The sequence below is a fragment of the Amphiura filiformis genome, chromosome 2, assembly GCF_039555335.1.
Source record: "Amphiura filiformis chromosome 2, Afil_fr2py, whole genome shotgun sequence".
NCBI lineage: Eukaryota > Metazoa > Echinodermata > Ophiuroidea > Amphilepidida > Amphiuridae > Amphiura > Amphiura filiformis.
The window spans coordinates 36,526,587-36,541,679 of NC_092629.1; the positions used below are offsets into that span (position 1 = coordinate 36,526,587).

Below are 15,093 nucleotides of genomic sequence, written 5' to 3' on the forward strand. Positions count from 1 at the left end.
ATTGATTTTTGCAGTCTGGCTTTCCATTGGTCAAAACAAATACTCACGAAAATGTAAAAAAAAATAATATTTTGTTTATGCTAATGCTGAGAAATTGTATTATGTTAATCTTTTATATATATCCATTGTCTATATTATCCTATAAATACTATTTATTTTTTACTTTTTGAAACAAGGAACTGGGTAAATTTAATTTAATTATCGACTTCCAGGAAGTGTTCATATGAGGGCGCTATTCAACATGTCAGCGCCCATTGAGTTGACTAGTTTTACGAAAATGTCGCCGATTGGGACACATTTTCTACGTTTTTATGCTTTAATAATTATTCTCATCACATGTTATGTCACCCATTTACAAGCTGAAAATGACTTTTATTCATTGAGTGCGGTTGATATTTATGGAAATGAAGTTTCTTTTGAAGAATTTAGAGGAAAGGTAAGTTAAACTTGCAATGAATGAATGACAATGAATGACACCATTGGTCATCATGTCAGAAATTAATATTTATTCGGACTACGGTCATCACACATGACTGCATAATAATGATCACAGACACGCAGTGCAGTAAGTACTAAGGCAAAACCTAGGCTTTGTTATAATTGTTTTCAGAATTCCTTTTACGTTACGGCCATCTTCTCTAATATGCCTCCGCTAAAAAAAGACCCCCTAGCTTACTGAAAAAAAGTTCACCTGTATGCCGTACCATCCCGATCAATATTTACGCTTACGACTGAACGCACACGTCCACAGAGTGTGTCCTTGACTGAACGCCGCAGTGAAACCCATGTTAATAAATGATTGTGATACCCTTCCCATTACGCATAGCAAATCAATCCCATAATGCATTGCGCTGTGGTTCGTTAGCTGCAGTAGGTCAATATAATTTATAGATAGGCCTATATAATTTTGTTTTCCAATTTAATCCCTGTAGGCCTACGTAGGTTTGGTAGAAGGGGTTTGGGTTAGAGTTAGGTTTGAATTAGGGTTAGGGTTGACTAGGTACGCCATCATCATGAGCTGTAACATAATTTTAAGCATATCCCTTAGCCTAAACCCTAACCCTAAGTCCCAACTAATATGCCTCCATCCCATACCTTTAACACGGTAAAATTGCATCTGGAGGCATATTAGTTTGGACTTTGGAGGCATATTAGTTCGGACCAAAAAATTCTTCTTATGAGTAGATCACTCTTCTTTGTAGTTGCCCCCCAAAACAAACCAAGCCCCTCTTTCAGCTTAGATTATCCCCCAAAAGAAATCCCCTTTTCTCACCCTCCGGGCGGGAATTAATTTGGACTCTCTCTATATACTAGCTCTCTAATATGCCTCCCTCCCATACCTTTAACACGGTAAAATCGTGTCTGGAGGCATATTAGAGAGTTAGTATAGTGTCGATATCTTTTGGAAGACGCTATATACTAGCTCTCTAATATGCCTCCCTCCCATACCTTAAACACAGTAAAATCGCGTTTTGAGGCATATTAGAGAGTTAGTATAGTGTCGATATCTTTTGGAAGACACTATATACTAGCTCTCTAATATGCCTCCCTCCCATACCTTAAACACAGTAAAATCGCCTCTGGAGGCATATTAGAGAGTTAGTATAGAGTGTTGATATATTTTGGAAGACGCTATACTAGCTCTCTAATATGCCTCCCTCCCATACCTTGAACACGGTAAAATCGCTTCTGGAGGCATATTAGAGAGCTAGTATATATAGAGAGTACAAATTAATACCCGCCCGGAGGGTGAGAAAAGGGGATTTCTTTTGGGGGATAATCAAAGCTGAAAGAGGGGCTTTTGGGGGATAATTTTTTGCCCAAACTAATATGCCTCCAAAAGTCCCAACTAATATGCCTCCCTCCCATACCTTTAACACAGTAAAATTGTGCCTGGAGGCATATTAGTTTGGACTTTTGGAGGCATATTAGTTGGGCAAAAAATTCTTCTTTAGAGCAGATCTTCCTTCTTTGTAGTTGCCCCCCAAAACAAACCAAGCCCCTCTTTCAGCTTTGATTATCCCCCACGCGAAATCCCCTTTACTCACCCTCCGGGCGGGTATTAATTTGGACACTCTCTATATACTAGCTCTCTAATATGCCTCCCTCCCATACCTTTAACACGGTAAAATCGCGTTTGGAGGCATATTAGAGATATAGTGTCGATATATTTTGGAAGACGCTATATACTAGCTCTCTAATATGCCTCCCTCCCATACCTGTTAACACGGTATGCGTCTGGAGGCATATTAGAGAGTTAGTATGTAGAGTGTCGATATATTTTGGAAGACGCTATACTAGCTCTCTAATATGCCTCCCTCCCATACCTTTAACACGGTAAAATCTCCTCTGGAGGCATATTAGAGAGCTAGTATATAGAGAGTACAAATTAATACCTACCGGAGGGTGAGAAAAGGGATTTCTTTGGGGGATAATCTAAGCTGAAAGAGGGCTTGGTTTGTTTTGGGGGCAACTACAAAGAAGGAGATCTGCTCTAAAGAAGATTTTTTTAAATTAATATGCCTCCAAAGTCCAAACTAATATGCCTCCTTCCCATACCTTTAACACGGTAAAATTGCGCCTGGAGGCATATTAGTTTGGACTTTTGGAGGCATATTAGTTTGGACTTTTGGAGGCATATTAGTTTGGACTTTGGAGGCATATTAGTTCGGGCAAAAAATTCTTCTTTCGAGCAGATCACCCTTCTTTGTAGTTGCCCCCAAAACAAACCAAGCCCTCTTTCAGCTTAGATTATCCCCCAAAAGAAATCCCCTTTTCTCACCCTCCGGGCGGGTATTAATTTGGACTCTCTCTATATACTAGCTCTCTAATATGCCTCCCTCCCATACCTTTAACACGGTAAAATTGCGTCTGGAGGCATATTAGAGAGTTAGTATAGTGTCGATATCTTTTGGAAGACGCTATATACTAGCTCTCTAATATGCCTCCCTCCCATACCTTTAACACAGTAAAATCGCGTCTGGAGGCATATTAGAGAGTTAGTATAGTGACGATATCTTTTGGAAGACGCTATATACTAGCTCTCTAATATGCCTCCCTCCCATACCTTTAACACGGTAAAATCGCGTCCGGAGGCATATTAGAGAGTTAGTATAGAGTGTTCACTATCCAATTAAAATAATTTTTAACAAGGCTTAATTATTTATATTAAAACTGTGCTTAAACACTGATTTCCAATATAGGCGGGTTAGGGTTAGGGTTTAGGGTTAGGTTAAGGGTTACGGTTAGGGTTAGGGTTAGGTTAAGGGTTAGGGTTAGGGTTAGGGTAAGGGTTAGGGTAAGGGTTAGGGTTAGGGTAAGGGTTAGGGATAGGGTTAGGGTAAGGGTAAGGGTTAGGGTAAGGGTTAGGGGGTAAGGGTTTGGGTTAGGGTTAGGGTTAGGGCTAGGGTAAGGGTTAGGGTTAGGGTAAGGGTTAGGGTTAGGGTTAGGGTTAGGGTTAGGGTTAGGGTTAGGGTAAGGGTTAGGGTTAGGGTTAGGGTTAGGGGTTAGGGTAGGGTTAGGGTAAGGGTTTGGGTTAGGGTTAGGGTTAGGGTAGGGGTAAGGGGTTAGGGTAAGGGTTAGGGTAAGGGTTAGGGTTAGGGTTAGGGTAAGGGTTAGGGTAAGGGTAAGGGTTTGGGTTTGGGTTAGGGTTAGGGTTAGGGTAAGGGTTAGGGTAGGGTTAGGGTTAGGGTAAGGGTTAGGGTAAGGGTTAGGGTTAGGGCTTAGGGTTAGGTTGCAATTAAAATTAGGTTGCAGTTCATGATGATGGCATAGACCTAATCAACCCTAACCCCTAACCCTAACCCTTACCCTAACCCTTACCCTTACCCTAACCCTTACCCTAACCCTAACCCTAACCCTAACCCTAACCCTAACCCTAACCCTAACCCTTACCCTTACCCTAACCCTAACCCTTACCCTAACCCTAAACCTAACCCTAACCCTAACTCTTACCCTAACCCTAAACCTAACCCTAACCCTAACCCTAACCCTAACCCTAACCCTAACCCTAACCCTAAACTACCCTAGCCCTAACCCTCACCCTAACCCTAAACCCTAACCCTAACCCTAACCCTTACCCTAACCCTAACTCTAACCCTAACCCTAACCCTAACCCTAACCCTAACCCTAACCCTAACCCTAACCCTTACCCTAACCCTAACCCTAACCCTAACCCTTACCCTAACCCTAACCATAACCCTAAACCATAACCCTAAATCCTAAAGGAGGCATATTAGTTTGGACTTTTAGAGGCATATTAGTTTAGACCAAAAATCTTCTTGTAGTAGATCTCCTTCTTTGTAGTTGCCCCCAAAAACAAACCAAGCCCCTCTTTTAGCTTAGATTATCCCCCAAAAGAAATCCCCTTTTCTCACCCTCCGGGCGGGTATTAATTAGGATTCTCTATATACTAGCTCTCTAATATGCCTCCCTCCCATACCTTTAACACGGTAAAATCGCGTTTTGAGGCATATTAGAGAGTTAGTATAGTGTTGATATCTTTTGGAAGACACTATATACTAGCTCTCTAATATGCCTCCCTCCCATACCTTTAACACGGTAAAATTAAGGTCTGGAGGCATATTAGAGAGTTAGTATATAGAGTGTCGATATATTTTGGAAGACGCTATATACTAGCTCTCTAATATGCCTCCCTCCCATACCTCTAACACGTTAAAATCGCGTCTGGAGGCATATTAGAGAGTTAGTATATATAGTTGGTCCGGCGCTATATACTAGCTCTCTAATATGCCTCCCTCCCATACCTTTAACACGGTAAAATCGCGTCTGGAGGCATATTAGAGAGCTAGTATATAGACAGTTCACTATCCAATAAATACAATGTTTAACAAGGTTTAATTAATTAATACACAGCAACGCCTAATAATTTATTTTTTATGTAACAAGTTTTCGCATTTTCAGTTAAGTAATATAAATGTTTAACTGTATACTTTATGTTGTCACTCATTTTAGCATAATCATACTTGGTATTTTATGTTAAAATCCATCACGCATTTTAGCGTAGTCTGTAAGAACTTTTTTTCAGTAAGCTAGGGGGTCTTTTTTTAACAGAGGCACATTAGAGAAGATGGCCCCTTTTACAAATTAAGCGTACGTACTACATGTAGTCACGATTATCGCACTTTCAGTTTCCCACGCGTTTGAACGCGAATTGGATTGCGTACTTTTTCGATGTCTAGTGAGCAAATTTTTTCAATATTTTGAGAAAATGATGTCAAATTTTCTATTCTGTATTGTTTGGTAATAATGTCTTTTGCCAATAGTAGGCCTATGTTTAAAGTTGTAATTTTGTGTTTTTGATCGCAAAGATCGGATATTTTCGTTCCCGATTCGAATTCTGAACCCTTCGCAAGGGTGCCGATTTTGGCAGAACTTTGACGATAATTTTGCCTTTTTGGACACTAAAATGCTTTCGATCCTTAATTTTGTTTCAACCGAGTCTTAAATTAGCAAGCACAATACGGTTGGTACCACTTTTATATCGCTCATTCTACAAAATCCGGTGCCAATAGCCTTTTTTCCATTCTTTGGTCCACAAAAACTTTGTCGAGCATTTAGGGCATCAGACATGTTGTTTTTCTGGTAGAACTCAACGAGATCTACACGGACATATATAGTTTTCCATACTTTAAATGCTTTCTTCAGCCTGATTAACCCTTGCAAAGGCTCAAAAATCGCTAAAAATGCGTTTCCACAGCTCAAGTGTCACATCTAACCCTGAATATTTTCTGTGCATAAATGCGATTTCTTTACATATTTGTTGTTTTTTAATCAGATAACGCACCATCATATTGTTTTATCAACATTATTTTTAGTGATTAAAATGTCTTTGTGTAATTCTAAAATAAATTGCACTTTCCACCAAAACGCTGTGAGCTACGTTACCCCTTTTTAACACACGTTATTGGAAAGAAGTAAAACAGAGGTATCAATGTAATTTGCGGTTTTTGAAAGGAAACACTCATAGGTTTTTAAAATCATATAAAAATTGTGATGCTGTAGCATTTTTGGCATAGAAATGTTGTAAACATTGAAATTTCGACCGACCATGTTAAGATTGGTGAGCTACGTTACCAGGATTCTATAGTATGCACTTGTATTACATGTACTTCCTAATAATATGTGAAAGCTACCAGTGGTCGAACCCCATTTATATTAGAATTAACGGACATAACGTTCTAACGTTTGCAAATCACATTAAAAACTTTAAAAACCAGTGAACTACGTTACTGTGAGCTACGTTACACACTCATTTAAGCATCTTCAAAACTTCTATGAAATGGTGAAATCTGTTTTACATTTCACTCAAGTGATCTTTAATTTGCTTTTTATGACCTTGGATTGAGTAAAACCAGCCCATTTTATAGTCGGTAACGTAGCTCACATTACATTGAGTTTTAGTGTTAAAAAACATACTTCCTGAAAGAAAAATATGCAAGTGGTGTTGGCAATTTTTTACATCTGAAAGTAGTGATACATTTACTTTTAAAAAACACAAAAAGCAGATCTTTTTGAACAACTTTTATTTTTTATATTTTTTTAGTGGATTGGCACCGGATTTTGTAGAATGAGCGATATACTGATGAAATTTTAAAGATTTTTTTTCAAGTTTCTAACCGGCGCAAATCGTTAAGTGTGTATTTCCCATTGACATCCAAAATGGCGTAAGCCAGTCCTCAATATACATAGGTACGGCGTATATAGGACTGGCAAGCGAGTCTAGTACGTACTGTTAACCGTCCAGCGGTGCATCTATAGCCCCCCTATTTTTAAAATGTTAACCCTGATTTTTGTCCATAGCATAAATGTGTTCCACTATCAAAATAAATACCGGTACCTCACATAAAATTTCATCGAAATCGGACTTCGTCCTATGGGGCCACCGGCCATCAGAACATTTACGATAAGCTAAACCACAATTTCATAAGGCAGCTATTTTGATTCATACACTTTGTGTGGTTTATTATAGCTGCCGTTTTCTCAATACTGCCAAGTGCATCAATTTAAAGATATTTAGACCATTTCCAAAGCATTTGCATATTTTTTGTAAATGGCAGCTATGTTTGCAGTCTTGATTGCTGTATCAAGTAATAGCTGCCTTATGTAAAAGAGTTTTACAATCCTAAAATGCTATTTCCAGCACTCGCTATTACATTCATTAAGAAGTTCAGTGCTTCTTTAGGAGCCTGGTTTTAATCATCAGTGTTAGATTTGCGCTTTCGGAGATTTGGTTCGTTCTAGCGGCTTAGTTCAACAACTTGTAGTGTATTTTGGTAGTGCTTTTCCGTTCTTGCTGCATCCAAGAAGTCCGCGCTAAGCTTTACACCACGTTCTGCACAGTCGTTGATAACACTGATGGCTCCAATGTTGGCAAAGGATTCTCGATATGCTGGAGAATTCGGCCACTCGGCCACCATGGAGGACGGTGGCCGAGCGGAAGGGGCTACGACTCATTATCGGAAGGTAGCGGGTTCGAGCCCCGGCGACGCCATCGTGTTGTGCCCTTGAGTAAGGCACTTTATCTCGATTACTCCTCTCCACCCAGGTGTGAAATGGGGAGCTGTTATGAATACTGTCCATTGAGCGCCGCCCAATGGTATGAGCATGCCTTGGGCATTGTATGGCAGCTGACATATTCTAACGACGGCGGAATAAATGTAAAGCGCTTTGGTACATGCTCACATGTGAAAGGCGCTGTATAAATACCAACATTTATTTTATTTTTTATTTTATGTATCAACATCTTCAGTGAGAAAGTCAATGTTTATTTGCAGGATGTAGATAGTGAACCATGAGTCCTCATTGACCAAGTCTCCAAGAGATGTTGCAGCGGTGCATGTGATGTTGGTTGGAAACTCAAGCTTTCCAAAGGTTAATCCAATCTGCTTCTTAGGTGCTAAGATGTTTACTGGAGGTTTAACTGCAAGGAGTTTATCAGCGAGTGCACATCGCTCATCTGTGGGCACTATGTCACTAAACAGTAACAGTGCAACAGACACTATCTCTCCTGTCAAGTATAGGTGACGCTTCAAAGCTTTAATTGTACTTGAAGAAATGGCTGGATTCACAGCCTCATACATGAGCAACTTGTGAAACAGATTGAGATCATGGCATGGAGCATCAGCAGCTGAAGTGCTGAAGTATTAAGGTCTGTACCGTTGCCATGGAAACATCATATATAATTTCGAATATATGTAGTATTGTATGTTCATGTATTAAAGGTCCCCTGAAAATGAAAACATTCTGTCTATAAAACTTTTCCAAATATTAAGTTTTTTCTTAATATCTCAAAAACAGTTTTGATGGAGTTGGGCCCTTCTTCCACTCAGGTATTCAATTATTTCATCAACATGGTGTCTGAATGTCATTTATACATGCATGTTTATTGTTGACCTTTGACCTTATTTGGTTGACCTTTGACCTTTATTGACATTGAACTCTGTTGACCTTTGACCCTCATCTGAATATCCAAGAAACAAATCCCACAGCAGAGTATTAAAGTTTAGTTTCATATGGCCCTCTTCTTTCCATTTATACATTACATGCATTATATAGGATATTAGTGTGTTTTTAGAGTGCAAAGTTCACTTTTGTACTTGAAGAAATGGCTGGATTCACAGCCTCATACATGAGCAACTTGTGAAACAGATTGAGATCATGGCATGGAGCATCAGCAGCTGAAGTGCAGATCAACCACCACGAACTGTAGATCAGAGTGGCGAAGATAACAAATTCTCTCACTTTCGGCACTTGATACCAAGGTCTTGGTACCTAGTGGCAGTGAAATCTGGGCTTCAAGCAAACAGATCTTTATTGAGTAAAGTAGCTTTGCCATCCACCTGGCTTTGTGGAGAGCCCCAGGTTGCTTGAATTTAGCTGACATTACTGCATCATCGCTTCCTAAGAAGAGGATGCACAGCTTGACAAACTCAAGATAATCATCTCTCTTCAGGTCCTTGTTTTCAGGATTTGCAGTGCTTCACTTCTCCACTCTTCTATATCATACTTAACCCTGGCTCACAGAGATTGGCAACATTCAATTGCGCAAGCGGCTGATTGGTAGCAGGTCAAAGTTCTTGCAAAATCTTGTGAATAAGTAAGGTGACCTCCAACGATCTTGATACCTCAATTTGTGAGAATTGAATACCTGAGTGGAAGAAGGGCCCAACTCCAATTTTTTACAAAAATGAGTTTGACCCAGCATTTTATTGCCAGCAGATTGTTCTTCCTTGTGTGTGAAAGATGAGCCAAAATCCACTCTCTAAATAGTCTTCCATGTACTCTTAATCGTGGTGTTCATGGAAGAAAGGCCCAACTCCATGGAGTTGGGCCCTTCTTCCACAAATATTGGGTTAAAGAGGAATTTTGTTCATCCATGAAATCTGCTTTTCACTACAATAAACTTTATTGCTAACATATTACATGCTTCTACTTATGGAATTAATGGATAATTATCAAATTGCTGTGGTATTTATAACACATCTGCTCACGGAACTGGCACTTGCAGTATATTAGTGGAAGAAGGGCCCAACTCCAGCTCGTATTAAGGTCTGTACCGTTGCCATGGAAACATCATATATAATTTCGAATATATGTAGTATTGTATGTTCATGTATTAAAGGTCCCCTGAAAATGAAAACATTCTGTCTATAAAACTTTTCCAAATATTAAGTTTTTTCTTAATATCTCAAAAACAGTTTTGATGGAGTTGGGCCCTTCTTCCACTCAGGTATTCAATTATTTCATCAACATGGTGTCTGAATGTCATTTATACATGCATGTTTATTGTTGACCTTTGACCTTATTTGGTTGACCTTTGACCTTTATTGACATTGAACTCTGTTGACCTTTGACCCTCATCTGAATATCCAAGAAACAAATCCCACAGCAGAGTATTAAAGTTTAGTTTCATATGGCCCTCTTCTTTCCATTTATACATTACATGCATTATATAGGATATTAGTGTGTTTTTAGAGTGCAAAGTTCACTTTACTACACATTTCAATGGACAAGCCCATTTTCGGACTTCAAGCCTGTGGTGGCCCCATAAGACAAACTTCGAATTCAATAAAATTTGGTAGGGATTAGTTTTGGGACAAGTGGAACATGTTAAGGCTATGGACAAAAATAATGCAAACTATGGGGGCTATAGATGCACCCTATCCAGCGCGTATTAATAGTAATACTATTATTTTCCACAACTTCATGAACTTCCTAATGCGCACGCTTGACGTCGCACGCGTAGACGCGCGTACGCGATGGTTCACGCATAAAAGGAACTTTGCAACAGATTATAACATATATATTGTTAGTCAGCCAAACACAATTACACAATACATATTTCTACATAGAAAAAAAAGTACAGGATAGTTTTTAATACAGTTCCAATAATTGGAAGTCACAGGACACGGCTCCGACGCAGTGCGGTTATTCAACATCCATTGGGCCGGCCCGCAGTAAAGCCCCCGCACTGTCATGACTGTCTCAATTTTTGAACGATTTCAATAAAATTAGTATCAAAAAGTACGAGGAACAACAAGCTGCATCAAATATGCTGGTGTACCCTTAAGCTGTCTGTCTGAAACATCAGTCGATTTGCCACTCTCCTGCACATGCAGGTGACTTTGATTCTGTGCAGGTAACTTTTCAAATGTACCTGCACAAGTGCATGTAGAATTTTACTTGTTTTAGTCGTAAATTACACACACACAATACACAGTTGGAATCAGAAACATACAAATTACAATGTGCCTCTAAATTAGTGCCGTACTATTACGCTGACTTCGTATTCGCAGAGGAGCACAATTTCGACCTCCTCGTTTGTTTACAAACAGAGAGGTAGACAAAAGGCCTGTCAAAACTGTTCCGCTTGTCCAAATACTCAAGTATCAAAAGGATGGTCCACAATAGAGTGATTCACTAAACATGAATAGGGGATTAAAAAACTGTGAAGTAGGACCATGTGCTTCTTTTGTCCAATTTGGCATCAAGATTTCGAATGGAAACAGTTCAGACCCAGAACATGATCATGTCAGAAATTAATATTTTGTTCTGGATCTGATTATTCGGACTACCTCTAAATCAAAGTTCTTAAAAATATCCCATACAAAATGACATCAATTTTTACTTTTCATCTGTAAAAAAAGTTGGTTACTTTCACGGCACAAACTTCTTATTTTATATCCATGGTTAAATTTTGTGCAAGTTACTTTCACTTTGTGCAGGTAGATTTTCTATGTTAATTGTTACCTGCACAAATGCAAGTAACTTTTTTCTGGTAAATCGAACACTGAACATCACATACATTTGTACAGCCTACATGTGTAACACTATGACTAGTATTATTAGGAAACTAGTCTTGGAGACCATTCGCATATATGCGCATGCAGTACAAATTTTTTGATCTGTAGAGCAACTAAAAAATATAATGAAATAATGTATCAACAATCAGGGCTCGAAAAAATTTTAATTTCTCGGGAAGCAAGCTTAATTTCCCACAATTTATAGCATGTGTTTTAAAAAAAGACAATTTCCCTCCAAATACAAACATTTCCTGGGAATGAGCTTCCCAAATTCCCCACTTTTTCGAGCCATGTAATATAACTGGAAAAATTAAAATAGTGTGTTACCATGATTACTGTAACACATATAAGTTGAATAATTGTTATTATTCCAGTATTGTAAACCTTATTAGTACTTGATTGCAATAAAAACCATTATGTTGTAGACTGGTTAGTTTTAGGACAAAGTTGCCGGGCAAAGTTGATGTAAAGTTTGGGGTTTTTTTTGGCCTTTCCTTTGAGCAAAACGTGTGTTACCGATTTTCACAGTGCTTTGAGCTCATCTACATGTACATGAGTTGATCTTTCATCATTGTGTGAACATGGGGAATCTACCCTGGAGTTTTAGGTATTAAAATACAAAAGATGAACACTAAATTCAAATTAGTCTTGAAGCTAGAGAATGGAGAATAAAAAAGGATGCGCTAAAAAAAAGCCGCTAAACCTAAAATGTAACACGTGTTACCACGGAATCGTCCCTCATTGATCAGCCAATTCTGTCTCTGACCTCACATTGCAGAGAATTTTCCTGGGTATCTTATTGTATAGACTGTAATGTGATGGTCTATGGTTCAGGACAAAAAGTGTAGCCTGGTGTTGTGATTTTGGGCCCAAAACCCGTACAGCCAGTTTATAATCACCCTTGGTTTCAGGTATAAACAGACAAGTGGACTTGTGCAATGATGTCTACTTGGCGATCACTTTCTGCAACTCATGCCGCTTAGTACTTGTCTAAAATGTTGCTACTTTTGTGTCTGACATATCGTGGTGCTTGATTCTTGGCTGCTCATTCAAAAACCTTTCTTTTTTGGTTGTTAATCACCAAGAATTCCTGTTAATTTCATTGTTTTTAAAAAATTATTCTTTCTTTTCTTTCAGCCAACCCTGGTTGTGAATGTTGCAAGTGCTTGTGGGTACACCAATCAACATTACAGTGAGCTGGCTTGGATTTACGATCACAGTGATTTCAAAGATAAACTCAACATTCTAGCCTTCCCGTGCAATCAGTTTGGACACCAAGAACAAGGGACTCTTCTATCCATCGAGAAAATGGCGAGACAGGTGTACAAAGCCACATTCCCTTTGTTTACCAGGATTGAGACCATTGGAGAGAATGCACACCCTGTGTATAGATTTCTAACGGGTAAGCGTTGGAAAAAAAAAAGTCATCAAATTTGGTCATTTTGTTTGGGAATAAGGCCTAAAAAAATTGTTTGATTGGTGTAACCTGACCGACCATAAAATAGTCCCGACCCTAGACTTTTTTTCTTATTTTTTCCCTAAAAATTAAAAAAAAATTTTTTAAAGAAACAAAAACGTTCCAAGGCCTTTTCAGCTTAAAATGTGTGTGTAAAAAAAATTCTCTTAATATTAAAATTACAGTTTCATTAACCACTTGCAGGCTATGTTAGCACATGCTATGAACAAAGTTGCAAAAAACAGCTATTTATGATTATCCAAACGAGTAGTAAATTGTTGAATAGGCCTTTTAATTTGTAAACTTGAAATGCAAGTTGAATTTGAAATGCAAGTTGAATTAATTTTGAAACTTCCTGACATAATTTATTGACTAATTATCATTAATTTATAAATTATTAATGAAGGAAGTGTGTAATTTACATTGCATTTATAGAAGCTACCTGTAAGTGCTGGGTGACATTTGATGAAAATCTTGCATATTTGAAACTTTGTTGCCAACATTGACCAAATTCTTGACTAGTTCAATAAAACTGTGCAATTTTGGCCTGTGAGTGGTTGGCTACAGGGCTTTATAAACCCAAAATTTATTTATTTATTTTAATAGCTCTGTGTGGTGGGCTCAGCCGTCCACCACTACCCACTGTAGCTTCTACTTGGTCCATAAGTCAATGACTTTGGGAGGATTTTTAAATCTTTTCTTACTTGTTGTATCCTCACAGAATCCAGTGGCAAGGCCCCGACTTGGAATTTTTGGAAGTATCTTGTAGACCGGGACGGCAAAGTATTGCATGCATGGGGACCAAAAGTCACTGTTTTAGAGATCTACCATCAACTTTATAATGTAGTCAACAATATAAAGTACTCCAAAAAAGAAGATACCACTTCTAGTAAAAAGAAGAAGACAAAGGAGTCTGTGGATGCTGCAAAGGATGAATTTGAAAAGACAAAAGCAAAGGAGGAATTATAATTATTTTGTTGTCAGATGAAAAAATAAGGTCTATAAAATTGATTCAAAAATACCGACCCAAAAATGTGTTTTATTCGGGGAAAAAAAACAAGTGACCCATTCCATGTCAACTCCAGGGATGTGCACCGCAGCACCTCTTCAATTTTTTTCTTTTTCTGTGTTGGTAGATATTGATGAGAAAGTAACATGCGAAATCAAACATGTGTGGCATCAATTTGTGCTGGCCAATGCAAACCTTACTGATGTGTTGAAGCCATCGAGTCCCAAAGCCAATATCTCTCAGAAATGTTGTCCAAGGACATATTTTCAACATACTTGAAGTTGACGGTGGATCAAAATGCCTGACATTGGTTTTCAGGGGGGTCAAAATGTACAAAAAATGTACAATTGGGGTTGTGCATGGGTAATATCTAAGCTAAAAATATTCTAATAGGCTCAATATTGGTTAAGAGTAATGTCCTACCAAAGGGCTCTGACTGGCAAAAAAATGGACACTAAAATTATTTTTACTTTTGGAGTTTTGACCCCCCAAAGTTGGTCCCGGATGGACGAAGTTGCATTTTGAGGGCCCTATATCTTTTAAAGTAAAGGAGTTACAAGTTTTCTGATGCCAGATTTGAATTGTACACAAATAAGTACCCCAGGATACGTACTTTTCAAAGTTGTAAATGGTTCCCTTTATACATTTATAGACCTCCAAACATCGTCTTTCGCGTTGCGACACATTTTTTACGCTGACCCCTCTAAATTTCAAATTGATGCCACGGGAAAACGAAATGGAGTATGAAGCTCAAATTTTCGGATTTTACTTTCTCATCAATATCTACCACCACACAGAAAAGAACAAAATTGAAGAGGTGCTGCGGTGCACATCCCTGGAGTTGACATGGAATGGGCCAAGTCAAAAATCTATTGGTGTACACCTTTTCATTTTTTAATGCAAAATATTGTCTAAAATGACACTTTTGATCAATACAGGGTATTATTTACAATTTCCAAATAGTCAAATTATCATTTTCTTCTGTTCTTCATCATGGCAGTATGAAACGAGTGTTTTTCCAAATTTTTATCGGACCCAATATGTCAATTTTTTTTGTCTAAGTCACTGAATCTGTTTTGAATTTCAGTTGATGTTGCAGGGCTAAAATTTGGCTAGAATCTGCAAATCTGTTCTCAGAGAGATTCTCGTAAATAAATTTGTGTGAATCAAACCTGATTCTGATAAACTTTTTACACAAAAATAGAGGTTGTCCTGAGGATAACCTGATTATAGATTCTCTTTGTCCTCAAAATATTTCGTTTGTCCCATAAGTGTGATACTTTGGGTGCAAAAAAAATATATAT

The 15,093-nt window shown here is 38.3% G+C and overlaps 1 protein-coding gene across 1 annotated transcript; it reads left to right on the forward strand.

Moving 5' to 3' along the window:
- Nucleotides 1-227: 227 nt before the first annotated feature.
- Nucleotides 228-13,897, forward strand: LOC140146157 (glutathione peroxidase 7-like). Its single transcript, XM_072167915.1, has 3 exons — nucleotides 228-436; nucleotides 12,462-12,726; nucleotides 13,502-13,897. The coding sequence occupies exons 1-3, from the start codon at nucleotides 242-244 to the stop codon at nucleotides 13,747-13,749; spliced, it is 708 nt and encodes a 235-aa protein (XP_072024016.1). The 5' UTR covers nucleotides 228-241; the 3' UTR covers nucleotides 13,750-13,897.
- Nucleotides 13,898-15,093: the final 1,196 nt, after the last annotated feature.

Bases quoted from the DNA above. Each gene is read 5' to 3' on its own strand.
- LOC140146157 (XM_072167915.1), top strand. From the start codon at position 242: ATGTCAGCGCCCATTGAGTTGACTAGTTTTACGAAAATGTCGCCGATT. The intron at 437-12,461 runs GTAAGTTAAACT...CTTTTCTTTCAG, and splicing joins TTGAAGAATTTAGAGGAAAG to CCAACCCTGGTTGTGAATGT. The intron at 12,727-13,501 runs GTAAGCGTTGGA...GTATCCTCACAG, and splicing joins TGTGTATAGATTTCTAACGG to AATCCAGTGGCAAGGCCCCG.